Source organism: Sinohyriopsis cumingii, chromosome 3 (assembly GCF_028554795.1).
Source record: "Sinohyriopsis cumingii isolate HCF-2022 chromosome 3, ASM2855479v2, whole genome shotgun sequence".
NCBI lineage: Eukaryota > Metazoa > Mollusca > Bivalvia > Unionida > Unionidae > Sinohyriopsis > Sinohyriopsis cumingii.
In genome coordinates, this window is record NC_142963.1 from 37,582,731 (window position 1) to 37,597,221 (window position 14,491).

Consider the following 14,491-nt stretch of genomic DNA (forward strand, 5'->3'; position numbering starts at 1 on the left):
TTTATATGGGAGGGGGTAACAGTTCCTCTTCTTAATTAGCAATGGTGACCAAATATGACGATGAATGGGCATCTTTTGTAAACTTAATATAAAATATCTCCGAGTTAAATTATTATCTAAATTAATTAAATATACAGTCAAACATATCCTAACAGTCATCCAAGTTCAGCAATCACCTGGTCACATGGCCATTCTGATTTTCCCCCAGCAAATTTCCAATATAAATGTCATGTAATCAGCAGTCACCTGTCATCCACAATCAATGGACAAGTGTCTCTTAACCAAGCAATGGTTTCGCTCTGCCTTCTGTGATCACTAGAGCATATCAGCAGTGACTGGTCCAAGTAGGCAAATTAAACTTCTTTTATTTTATGAGCAAAGCATCAATGTTTAAACATTTTATATTTCAACTGTAGTCACCATCATCTAGTGAAAATCAAAAGTTTCTTACAAAGCCAGACTCATCAAGCAGAGCATATGTCAACGTGGTAGTCACATGATGCAACAAAACCATCTTGACAAATGCTCTATTCTTGATCAATCTGACTTTCTCAGCGTTGCTGCAACTGCGACACTATATGGTCATTGTTCTCCAAAAAATATTTTGAGAATTAAAGTGCCTTTCGTTCTTTTACATTGAAAAGGGGGTTGATTGTTGATATCATGTGACTATTGGATGTCACTGACATGTAGGCTGCAAGATTTATGCAGTCATTTCACTAGAAATGTAAACAGTGATTACTAGGTAAAATTTCATCAATGCTGTAGTTTCATCTGGACTGTCAGCAGAATAAATACATAACAATAATAATGGTTGCAATTTCTCATAAAATAAATCATTTTGTTATCGGGTTTTTTCTGATCATGTTCTACAAGCTTACCCAAGTTTCATTCTTTAGTCTAAAACAACTCTAACATTACAGAGTGAAATGGAAAATGTGATAGATAACTTTAAATGCCAAGTGAACCTGACCCTGAAGACATGATCCCCAGTTTTGTTCATAACACCATTTCTAATAATGATGTACAAATAAACCAATATTCATCCCTTAATCTTAAATGGCTTGAAAGTTGTAGAGCAGAAAGGAAAGTGTGAGGGAAAAGGTATAATACTGACTTGTGACAGTGACCTTTAAGACAGAACTCAAAATGTGAAACTTGACCTTGCTTCTGATGATAATAATGTATCAGTATACAAACTTTCATCCTTTAATCTCAAATGTCATGAAATTCAATACAGAAAGTTGGACAGAAAACTGAAAATACTGAGCAACGATCATGACCTTAAATATAGGATCCCCAACCAGACAAATGCATACTAATGATAGAAGACTATACCATGTTTCATCCCTTATTCTCAAATAGTTTTAAAGTTGTTGAGCAGAAACAAAAGTGTACTGGACAGATAGAAAGGTTAATACTTTGTTACCCACTTTTTTGCAAAAAGGTGGCAAACAATAATCACACCAGTTTCAAGTTAGACACTAGAATAGCAGCAATGAGATCTCATTTATAAAACACCAATCAAAACTCTCATTTATAAAACACCAATCAAAACAATATCAAATATAAAATGTTAATCTAAATAGCACAATAAGGATAGGAATGTATCATTATAAATACAGACAAAGAGCAGACTGATAATTAGATATTTGCAAAGTATTTACTCTAAATATCTACCTGATAGACCTGTTCCTTGTGAATATTTCCATCCTGGTCTTCAAACTCCAAACTAAATAAACAAACCTTTTCCGCATTTTCTGCAATCAAACAGCAAATACATTAATTGAACTGCTGACTAAGATTAAACCATACTGACCACTTACCAGGGTAGAAATAGATCTCTCTACTCTATGAACATTTTCTTTCCAATCTAGATATTCTTACAAACTAATACAATAGTTTCTGAAGTATTTCCACTTTTTGTTACAATAAAACCTGATTCAAGTCACCTCTGCTATGAGAGACCACCTGTCATTCCATCTCTAATGGAAACTGTCATGAACATACATAATCAGGTCAAAGGTTCATGTTGTTTCTTTATCTGCTGTGATCTCAGTAGCTTTCACTGTAACGCAATGAGTACATTGTTACCTATAATATGGAAGCAATATGCAATGACGGAGCTGAATGGGGTCTCTGTCTCATAGTAAGTTACCCATTACTATTATTTTCCTGATCAGTTAGATTTGTAGTCACTAAACAGATTCCTTTTGTTTGTTGCTTTATTGATATTACAGTTGTTAAAACCCAGTCACCAAGCTGAAAGAGCCACAAGCAGAAATTTCACCTGTTCACAGTAAAGTTGGTACCACGTGACCTCCTACTTATCATGATAGGCTAATGGGTGAAACCAATCCTTTGACTTCTGTCTCTAAATAAATGTACTCTATTTCTGGTTAAGTTTATTCTGCAATTTGATTTAACAGATAAATATATATTCCATATTTTTTCTACAATCCGATCAAACCCACTACACTCATTATTAACAACTGATTATATTAATATCATCATGAATATAAATGTGACTTATATGTGTACATGTATTTATAATCATTTTGTAATGAATGTATGTAATAATATAACATGAACTATAACTTAAATCAAACACATGTACTGTAGTTGTGGGAACATTTATAAAATTCTAAGTAAAAAATCTTTTTCATTTTACTGAACAACATGTACACACACAAAAAATTGATAAATTTAAACCTGTATGTTTGACCATCTTGCACTACATTAAATGAAGCATGCACTGTCTAATGCACACAGATGAAGACACAGGTACATATGTTAATTATGCTTGATCAAAATTTTTAAAATAAGTCACCTTATTATTCAAAAGAAAAAGAAGCTCCACGAAATCAAATGCATTTGCATCAGGGTCTAAAAATCTGTTGCTGGTCCTTTGTATAGCCTCTTGTCAATGTGTGTTTTATCATTTACGATCATCGATCAGCTCTAATTTCATTTTCTTCTTCTTCTTCAACATTCTCATTTTCGTCACTACCGCTGTTATTTTCAGTAGCTTTTTCGATGTCACTAACAATCTCGTCTGATTAAAATCCAGAAAATTCTCCATCAGAATCGTCAAGTAAAAGTCTGCTCCTAGAGACTGATTCTCATCAATTTGCATCAATTAAAAATGGAAATATTTTCACTAAATCAACTGATATCGAAGTGAAATTTTTTTTCCCTCTGGTCTCACTGGATAGTTTCATATTTTGACACCCCCCTAATTTTTAAGGTAGAAGGCATGAACCTAATTATCACAAGCCTAGCATTTATAAATCCACACATAAGCTAAATCTATAATGTGGTTCAGATTTACTTTGAGTTAGGCTTGGAAATAGGTTGGCTTGTTGGTGACTGCCTGTCACAGTTAGATTTGCATTGGAGATCAAATGCGTTAACTTGGGCTGCAAATGAGCTGTCGACTTGGCTTACGTATTTATGTGTGTCTGCTACAGAGGTAAATATCTAAAAATCTAGATGGTTGAGGGGTGATGAAATGTATGCTACTTTGTTATAGTACTAGTGAACTTTATTCATGCATAAGGTATATACTGATTCTTTTAGCTGCCTTGTCACAGAAAAATATTCAAAATAGCTATTTCTTGTCAAAAATGAATGTAAAATTTAGGGGTTGGTGGCAGTGTTGGATCAGTATAAAAACCACCAGTTGCATCAGGAATTAACCTGATTACTGCAGTCAAAATCTCACATGTATGCTTTCTACAAAAATCACTAGTTTCTTTTTTTTTGTATCTTCAGTGTAAAATTATTCTCATTTTTCTGTAATTGGTCATCGTCGGATGAAAATTCACCAGATAAACTGTCCAGTGAGACCTCTGTTCAGCAATGTGCACTCTATCTGTATAAGCTAAAATTTGATTGGGTAATCTGCCTGCATTAGTAGGAAATGGCTTTAAATCAACCAATGGTTTGCGCCGAGTTAACTCGTCGTGCGGGAGAAAAGCCTTGCTAAATGCTGCCTCTTAAACTCGGCGCTCAGGATACAAGCTATGCAAACTAAACCACTTTAGCGAGGCACGCAGGAGATCAGGGAAGTATACTCGTTGCCAGGGGTTAATGTGTTAATCAAATTATCCCTATTATTTGACATCAACCCCCAATACTAAAAAATAATTACTTTCATGTCTGTCTGGACAATTTGTATACTACTGAAAATGATCTATTTTCCCAACAGCTGTCCAGATAATTAATATCTGTATTGATGGGCCAGGCAAGTACAAATATCTAGTAAGTAGCAGGTTCCATTATATCCTTGCTTGTCAATAAAAAACACTTGCATAATGTTTCAATCTTCATTTATAAATATAGAATTCTAGTTGCATTTCTGTTGTTTGTTTTTCTTTTTGTTTGTACAACTATGACAGGCCCTTCATCATGTACATTTACTGCCACTGGTGATAAGTCTGGGTAGAAATCTGGTCTACCAACATAATCCAGTTCTAACATATTGTTTCATAACGTCATAGAGAAAAAAGTTCTAGAATTTAAATTTGCAATAGCGTTATTAGAACTCCATTAGTTTTAATTATTTATTCATTCATTTAGTGTCATTCATTATTCATTCATTAGAATGAATACCAAACTAACTACATCCAGATGTTGACTGCTTTATCAAAACAAATTGAGAATCGGACTAATGCAGTCATTTTGGTATTTCTTGTATTAAAATCATGCTCTCAGAGCCATATAAAAAAAGGACTTCAGTAACTCAGATAAATCACACCTTGGCAAGTACCGTTATGCACAACGATGAGTTTAGTTTACCTGATGATGTGCCCTTATGTGGCGGGAAGTAAAGGGACACATCAGGCTTACGCAGACGAGGTGCTGCAAATGATCTCTTTCCTTTCTCACTGGACTTAGATGCCTTAACCTCTTTGTCATAGTTGTCCCTGCAAAATAAAGGCAGAATTCCATAAGAAGTTGAAAAATGTGACACCCAACGACACATGTTAATCTGCAACCATTGCATGAATAAAGGATGTAAACTTTATGCCATTGTTATTAAAAAAAATTATTTCCTCATGGGCTGTCATTTAGTACATATGCCAACCTGCTAATGCTGACAAGTCCGTCTCAGTAAGGTAGTTGATATTTTTCCTAAAGATTGATCAGTTTTCAGTAAGTTGTAACAAAACAACAATAACTGCTATTGTAAAGCTGGAAAACGTGATTAAAAGTTTGACGCATCGACGATGAACATTATGTTAAACTGAAAAGTTTGTAAAGTATGCATATACTTTATTTACCACTAGTACAGTTGCACAAACTCTAGTTCCAAACCCTATGCAGCTCACTGGCTTGTTGCTATCTCTCAACTTGACATAATTCTTGTAAATTCTTTTCCATTTCATGTGACGACGGCAATCATATCTCCCGCCATAAGACATACTCAAATTGGCATGTGATGTCTAATAAACATAATTGTGTCCTTCCAAACTTTTATTCACAATAATCTGAATACTCCTTTTTCTTCTTCTGTGTTGATTATTAACACTTTTCAAGAAGTTTATTTTCCCTTTCATCTAAAACATGCATTGCTTTCTGGACACCATTTTTAAAAATTCTATAATCAACAGTTTGATCATGCAGACACTTCGCATGAACAAAAGGTGCAGTTTAAACTGTCTGGGGTGCTCTTGTAAGGTTAGTCTGGTTCCCTGACTACTTTCACTAATTCTAAGGAGAAACCCAGATCCAAATAAAACAAGGATGAACCAATCATCCAGACTTTTCAACAACGATCATTTTTCCATAGTTTTTGCTAGGATGCAGTAAGTCCATATTTTACGGATAATTTTTGTAAGACTTACACTGAAATCATAAGAGCTGGCAGGTCTGCATATGCACAGAGGGGAGTATAAGACTAAGTAGTACGTATGCACATAATAACACAAACTATATTATAGTTACTACATGTAAAACCTATTTACCTTAGCCAACAACAAACAACATGTATTATTCACACACCTTCACGTTTATTTGTACCCCACCCCCTACAGTTTTTAAATATGGAAAGCATCAAGGATATAAAAATGCATAAAACTAAGTCATTTCATTCATAAATTTATAATTTCTAACCTTATTGTCCCATGGGACCCCTAATACTGTCAGTTTGTTGGCATTTTCAAAGCAGATGGAAGCTCTTAATGTAAACTGTCCTTTTCTAGTTTCCAGAACAGTCTATTGCAGTCAAAACTGTGTCACCTGCATTCAATATTTGCAATGTCTAGTTTTAAAACTTCTAAAAAATATTTGAACAAATACAAAGAAAGAACACTTGTACACATTTTTTCAAAGAGATTTAAATCCAAAATTTAAGGAATGATTAAGATTATCAAAGATCACATCTGTTACTTGAAAACAATGACCCGCCCATGCATTTATCACAACCATGTTATTAAAGAAACTCCTGTCTGATTCAAACACCAACAAACTATAAAGTTGGGGAGGGTTACTAAGCAAAAGTATACGTATGCATGGGGGAGTGGGGTACAAAAAGTACACACTTCTACAGAAAGGAAGGGGGGTTAAAAAAATGCACACATATGCTTTTACAATTAATATCACTATTATTCATTGTGGAAGTCATTCTGTTTTTAATTGATAGCCGAATTAAAATATCTCAAATATTCACATCACTTTTCATTACTTCATATAGTTAAATATTATACACATTATTACTCTTAAAAGTATGTGTCAGCTACTCAAGATATAAATATATTCTATACTCATTGGATCAAATAAATACTTCCCACCACTTCTCCATTTAGTACTTGTACTTTTAAAATGAACAAAATGGTACATGAACTAAAGACATATTACATATAATATAAACTCAGAGGGTGATGCTAAAAAATGAAACAATATGACATCTATGTCACCAACAAGGCTTAATATAGTTCATCTGCATGTGTGCGTTTGTCCATCAGCTTTAGTTCTCTAATGTCAAGCGGTGTGTCCAGAGATGACTAGTGAAGCCAATCTGGGCATGGAAGTCTCTCCCGCATGTAAAGCATACAAGGGTTGGTACTGAAGTAAAAGTGTTGACAACTCTTGCCATTCAAGTGGCACATTTTCTCTGTGCCTCAGCAATTCTCCACTGTTCTGCTGTGTGGGTGCCAGGAGGGATGGTCTTGTGCAAAGGTCTCATATGAGGCATTGTTGATATGCAGGTTTTTTAAGGACACGTTCATTGAGTCCTTGAAATACTTCTTTTGCCCTCCAACAGTGTGCTTTCCCTCAGAGTTCACCATAGAGCAGCTGTTTTAGAATCTGTTCCTTGGGCATGTGAATGACATGTCCTCCCCATCTAACCTGGACCCTCTATAGCAACATGAAGAGGGATGGGATTCCATCCCTCATGAGAACATCTGTGTCAGGAATTTTGTCTTGACAACTGATCCTCAAAATCCTGCAGAGACAGCTCATGTGGAATTGATTAAGTTGTCTGGAATGACTGTGATAGACAGTCCATGTCTCACTGGCATACAGGAGGGTGGTAAGCAGAGCAGCAAGGTACACTTTCAGCTTGGTGGTAAAGCTGATTCCTCTGCAGTCCCATACAATTCCACAGTCCCCCATCTAGCGAGGACTATATCACTAGGAATTCCACATGTTACTCTTTAGGTGATGCTGCCTTCCACACAAGTTAGCAATTTATTAAAAAGGTCAGTAACTGATGGATACATTCTGTTTTGACAGGAATTAGTACCAAAATGGTGAGCATTTTGAAAGATTTAATGCCATGGGTAAAAGATGATGGATTTTACTTATCATCCACATGCAATAGACAGTCAAAATAAATTTAATAATCACTAGCAAGTGACCGAGAGTCTGAATTAATTAGAGGCTAAAAGCTTCATTCAGAATTTTGTCCTGGGCAGTTGGTCTCTGCTACCAGTAATGTCAGAAAAAAATGGGGCAATCTACTTGATGGTCAAAGCAAAATATAGCTTGTTTGGTTGCGGGGTGGGGGGGCCTTATTTTAATGACGTAAATGCTTACCTGCTGCAATTACAATGTTGGCACTTTTCCATGAGGAAAATCCCCTGACCAAACGACAAGAATCTGTCGTCCCATTTTAGGCATGTGTTACATACTGGGGAAATTTTGTGAAATACTTTGACCCGAGAATGAATTATTAAATTCTACAAAATGACACCTTAGTTGAAATAGTCAGTATTGAACGCCTACATGATCTGTATGAGTTTGTGCATTAAAAGGGAAATGGGTGTTTTTAATAGTTTCCCTTTTTACTGGCTAAGATCCTGTTGTTTTTAGCAACTGGGGACAATGCATAAGATGCTTGCAATCAATAATTAGATTTTCTCAAAATGGAAACATAATTACCTCTGCATTCCTATGTAAAAAGCCAGCATTAGTACACCTGAATGAATTCATCATTTAAAGGTCAACTGTCTACATTTAGCGTATATGACATTTGTACAACAAATCTGGCAGAAAATAAGCAAGACCATTTTTCAAAATGCAGTAAAACTAAATAAATAAATATCTACAGTCACCTATGACTACTTTTAAAATACTATGGAGATCATTTTATAAAAATAATGCTACAATGTATGAGAATTTTTGCTGAAAACCCCCGACTTATGTCTTTTTTTTTATAGATCACTCATGCTAGCAAGAACAGTGACTCTTAGGTATGTAAAAAAATTAAAGAATGGAAAATTTCAGTTCAAAAACACACAAAAACTTCATTTTATGACAAAGCATACATTTATACCAAGGAATATGATTATACAAACATGTTTTCATTCATTATACTAAATGTATTACAAATTTTGGTGTAATTTTTGGTGTCAAATGTATTTTTGAGGCTAGACTCATACTTGTATTTACAAATGATGGGTGATATCTTGAGGCATTGTTTCAGTCTAATTTAGATTTGTTTATAACTTGATCAAACAATGACAAGAATTGGGCATTCGCGAGTTAATGTAACACTACTTTTCCCTTTAGACTCGATTATTGTTTGTTTATGCATTACTGCATTGGACATTTTATATCAATGCACCAGTAATTACGTTTTTATTTTGGTCTGAAATTGTAAATACCATTAAAATGTGATCCCAGTATCACAACACAATGAACAGCAAAATGGTTTGATTCAATGCTCTCAATTAGGCTTCTGAACGTATTTATATAATGGTGCTACCATATGTACATTATAGGTTTAAACATGTGCTGAATGAAGTACACTCTGATGAATTAAGTACATCCCTTGGAGTCAAATCATGGGCACCACTGTACTAAGCTTGAATGAAAATACGATAATGAAGTTTCAGAAATAATGCTTATAAAATTATGCTAATGCCATAAAAGCCGAGAGCTGTAGTTTGCTTTGATGTAAGCAACCTTACACCATACCTGTCAACTCTCACGTCGGGAGAAAAAATATCCTGATTCTTAGGGTTGTTCCGCACCAACCTCCTGATATCATAATAACTCCTGATTATTACGTCTTTGATTTTCATTTATCCTTAAAAAGAAAAGTCCTATATTAATATATATATATATCATAGGCAATCCATGGAAGCCATTTTCCCTTGTATCACCTGTGAAAAATTATTACTTTACAAGAAAGAATTTGCTTTTTCAATAAATGGAATGTTAAGTTTGAACATTATTCACATAAATTTATGATTTTTTTTATACCTCTACAGGAACACAAATGTCAGAAAATAAACCAGAACCAAAAACAAACCACAACAATAAAATTGTCGACAATTAATTTCAATCCCAAGAATGATCACTATGAATGCTGTAGCTCCATATGCTATAGTGCCATTTCCACCAAAGAAACTTAAACGAGTGAACACCTGTCATTTTTATACCGTATATACAAATGTTAATTACTATCATTAAATTAAAAGGAATGAATGAAAATACATAACTCGCAGCATGTGTCCTAAAAAACTAATTCAGAATACATGTGTTTTATAGTAAACAATACTAAATGCCTTATGAGTTCACAATAAGGAAATAAGGTCGGATATACAAGGGGAAAATAGTTGCCACATGCACAGTACCATGAGGCTGCCTATTTAGGCACCTTTAGCTTTCTTGCTTGTTATTTGAGATTAACCTTTAGCTATTGTGCAGTCTGGCCACAGCTGACCAGAATTTGAAAATATGACATGTCCTGGGGGAAATTAAGGGACATAAAAGGGACAAACAGTGCATACTTTGCGAATTTCACACATAGTGGAAATGCTAAGAAAAACCTCACGATTTTAGATCCCAATCTCCCTATTTTTTTTTTCAGCCTCCCTATTTGGATTTGGAAATGTTTACAGGTGTGCCTTACATTCTGTTTTACGAAACTACAGTAATTGTGCTAATATTATGGAATGAAAGGCAATTGCACATCAATGTACTAGCACAGTTGCTGGTCAAAATTCCCTCTTAACACAAGCCAGTTTCAGAGTTTTAATGATTAACTGGCCTGTATTGCTGATGAAAAATGAAAGATAAATCATGCCAACTATCAACAAAGTTGATGCCAAAAAATCAAGCTTTCCATTGTGTGCAAAGTTAAGATGTTGTTCAGCCAAAACACAAAACTAAAGCAGATTGATGATGATTTTAGTTGATTATAATGAGAATTTTAGCCTATATTATTACCACTCATGAACATGTACATTATACTGGTTATGTGTCTTGTACAATTAAACGTGTGTACCTTTTCATAAATATTACCTCAGTTTGTAGGATCGATTGTATCATTGAAAATGAATAATTTCTGAGTGAGTGATTCAACGTAAATGAAACTGCTGTTACGGACTAGCTGAAATGTTATCTGGAATAATGCAATTTCGTCGAAACAATGAATAAAACAAAATCTGCATCTAATATGTTTGGTGATTCTATGCACGCTTTGCACTGTGTAAGTAATGTACATTATAGTTCAGCCTGGTCTCCCAGGCAAACCCAACCGGCCCACGAATTATCAAGTCTGCATTTACCTTTATTTAATTTCATGTTGGAGAAATGAGAAAATATGCACATGCAAAATAATATCAAAATCAATCATAGTACTTTATAACAGTTAAATAAGTGTCAGAACACCAAAAATGATTTTTTACATCCACATGTCTTAGGACACATAAAATTATTTTTTTGTGTCCCAAGATTTACAGCCATTACAGCAGTCAAGAAAAAGACTTAAAAACTGTCAAGTTTACACATGGGCCCATGGATAAACTGACCCCGCCACTTCTTCCACGGCTTTATATTTTCCTAAATTATTTGGCTTGTACACTAGTATATAAGGTAAAATGTAAATATTTGAAGAAATGAAAACTGATGGCATTTATTGTGAATATCAATCTATTCTGAATATTGGCATTATAAAGAACAAACAATCGATCTGTGTCGTATCACTATATTTATAATTTTTAAAAAAAATCATAAATATTTCATGAGAACTCAGTGCCAGTTCCTTCTCTTGCACTCTCTGATTTCACAACCTTATACTAATTCATGAAATGTTTAAAAATGGTCATAATTATGAAGAAAATATAAGAAAAATTGACATGCAAAATTTAATGTTGCAACATACACAATTTACATCATAGAAATGCTAATTGACTGTAATAATAAATTAGTGGAAAACCTGTACAGTATGAAAAAGTGAATTATTAATTTTTCAAGAATTTTTTTACATGTGACTGATATCCATTGTAGAATTGTGGAAGTATTCAATGTAAGTTATTTTTTGTTTATTTTTTTGTCATAAATTTTAAAGATATGAAAATTTATCAAACCTATCTTTTCATATATGATCTCAAAAGTGGCAATTGTTGTTTACTAAACTGTGTTGTCAGATCAACATATATATGCACAAGAAAAATGTAATGAATTGATTATGCACTATGTTAAGAGTAAGCTATAATTTCAATTCGTGCATGAATTGTCATTATGGCATTTCATGCAAAAATGATTGGGGGTGGGATGCTTCAAAAAAGCACAAAAAGCTTAACAAGTACCCAAAACAATGAAAAAGTAAATTTAATTATTAAATCTGAATATTCACATAAAATTTCTATATAACCATATGTAAGAAATATGCAAATTTCACCCTGAAATAAACATGAGGTCAAGAATTTGCAAAAAGTGACATAAAGACCAATATTAAAATGGTGGATAGTGCATTTGTTTGAATGCATGCTGTGAATGTTTTTAAAAAGATATCATAAAGTTTTGACTTCTGCACACATAAAAATGCATAAAACATTAAAGTGAAACAGTAAGATGTAATTTCAACATGACTCAAGAATATAGTATTTCATATAAACATGATGAGGGGGGATACTTGATAATTCTTAAAGTCAATTCTTAAAGCTGAATGTTCACCCAACATTTCTAAATAACCATATGTAAGAAATATGCAAATTTCAGCTTGAAATAACATGATGTAAAGATTCTGCAAAAAGTGACCAAGACCAATATTAAAAATGGTGGATGGTGCATGTGTTTAAATGCTTCTTGTGAAATTATCTGAAAAGATATCATGAAGATGAGTTAATTTTTAAATTCAGCAAACTTGAAATATGTAAAGAAACATTCCATTTTTTTTTTAATTCTAAAATTCTAAAATTATCCCGTTACTATATTTATCCCAAGTTCCATGGTTGTCTGTGTCACAGGTGCTCAATGCAAACATAAGGTTGAAAAAAGGCAATAACCTAAAAGAAAAACATTACAGTGAGCGACTAAATTACCTCAGGATTCATAAAGTTGAATTGAGCTAATCGTAAGTAGGAGCTTTATTTTGCATCTACCACTGTTCTCAGATTTATTTAGGAATGTACATACAGTCACAAACACCATATCTCTCAGCAAATAGAGCACATTGCATATAAGCATAAGTTTGTCCCTGTGGGCTAAAGTCACAAACTTGGTAAGTTTCGGAGCCAGTAACTTCAGTTTAGTGCAGCACAGAAAACCAATGATAGCTTGATGAATAAAAAATATCTCAGGAGTGGAACAAGGTTTTTGGAAGTTACTTACATCGTCTCTTTACCAGCATGATTTACATGGTCTTTCGTAGTAACAGGTCATTGGTAATCTGTAAAGATTTTATCACTCTGTATAATTTTGTTCCCCTTCAGTAGCTATGCACAAGCAAGGAGGGGATAACTCTAATAGGCTTTTGAAAATTAACAATAGGCCAGGAGATTGGAACAGGTCTCTTTTTGTACCATATCCTGTGTTAAAGTGGTAACATCTTGCATGAAATTATTGGCATATATTTTAAGTTAAAACCCCAAATCTTGAGTATCAGGAATTATTTTAACACTTGTTTTATGGTGAATAAAGGCACTATGAAATATTTAGATAGCATTTTATCCTCTTATTCTCACAAATACACACTCTACACACATAGCTGCCAACCTTCCAGGCTCGCAATCAGTTAAAATAGGGATAAAAATGAGTGAATTTGGACATGAATTAGTGAAAAATACCATGACAATAACTCCATCCACCCTGACCATCAATACTACACTATATCAAGATCGCAATATAAAACTAAAACACTACATATATGCAGAAATATATCTCCATTTCTATTTATTATGGTACTCATAAACTTCACTTGTTCTTGTGGTTATTTATCAAGACATGATACTGTGGCAGACTTGAACTTTCTCAACTGCTTGATCATAAATTTGTTTTCAAAACAGTTCATTCTTCTTGCCTGCTGGCTGATCTTGGTGACTAAAATTGCTGACAAATTTTCTGCACCTATGGAGGCCCTAAAGTCTGTCTTATTTTTCCTAACTAGAGAAAATACTCTTTCACTGTCTCTGTTGCTGTGAGGAATGCACAGGAGCTGCAGCACTTTCGGTTCTTCCACAGGAAAATTTGGAAGCGTTCTTTGAGTCCGGGAACATTTGTTGGAACAAATGTTTAGCTTGGTCTCCAGCTGATAAAGGTAGATTGTGTTCAACAAGAAAACTCATAAATAATGCTTCAGCGTTGGTAGCATGCAGTCTTCCGTCGATGGCTTAAAATATTCCAGAGCTGAAATCTGCGAATTCTTAATTTTCCCAACTTATACGTGTTTTTTTTGCAACTGATGTACTTCCTCACATCATCTCTGCCACCATGCCTAATACTAAAATTTGTCACAGTGTGCAAAAATCATGATGTATATCAATGTTTAATGACAGAATGCACGGCCAATTTTTGGTATATTCCAAATTAAACTTCACTTTTTGAGCAAAACATTTTTTTTTTCCTTGGTGGTGAAGCCAATTTTAAGATCTTACATGTGATGCCAAACAGTAATTCAAATCAGTGTTGGTGACGCATGCACAGAGCAAAAGTCTGGTAAGGCCCAAGTTTCTCTCAAAAGCATTTGTAAAACTACTCTTATACATATAGATACATATAGATTTAAATAGGCTAAAATGCTTGCTACCAGGCT

The 14,491-nt window shown here is 33.9% G+C and overlaps 1 protein-coding gene across 7 annotated transcripts in view; it reads right to left on the minus strand.

The window, feature by feature from the left end:
• LOC149802709 (UPF0561 protein C2orf68 homolog) overlaps positions 1-14,491 on the minus strand; it is a 51,995-nt gene that overhangs the window by 35,071 nt on the left and 2,433 nt on the right. For 3 of the 7 annotated variants that reach the window (XM_089952112.1, XM_089952111.1, XM_089952110.1), the window contains exons 2-4: positions 9,427-9,538; positions 4,801-4,928; positions 1,681-1,760 (exon numbers count right to left, since the gene is read on the minus strand). In XM_089952112.1, coding sequence (XP_089808238.1) covers positions 1,681-1,760; positions 4,801-4,928; positions 9,427-9,533 — 315 coding nt within the window. In that variant the 5' untranslated portion in view covers positions 9,534-9,538. The remainder of the gene's footprint in view (positions 1-1,680; positions 1,761-4,800; positions 4,929-9,426; positions 9,539-14,491) is intronic. The other 4 variants (XM_089952116.1, XM_089952113.1, XM_089952115.1 and 1 more) reach the window with 2 other exon arrangements.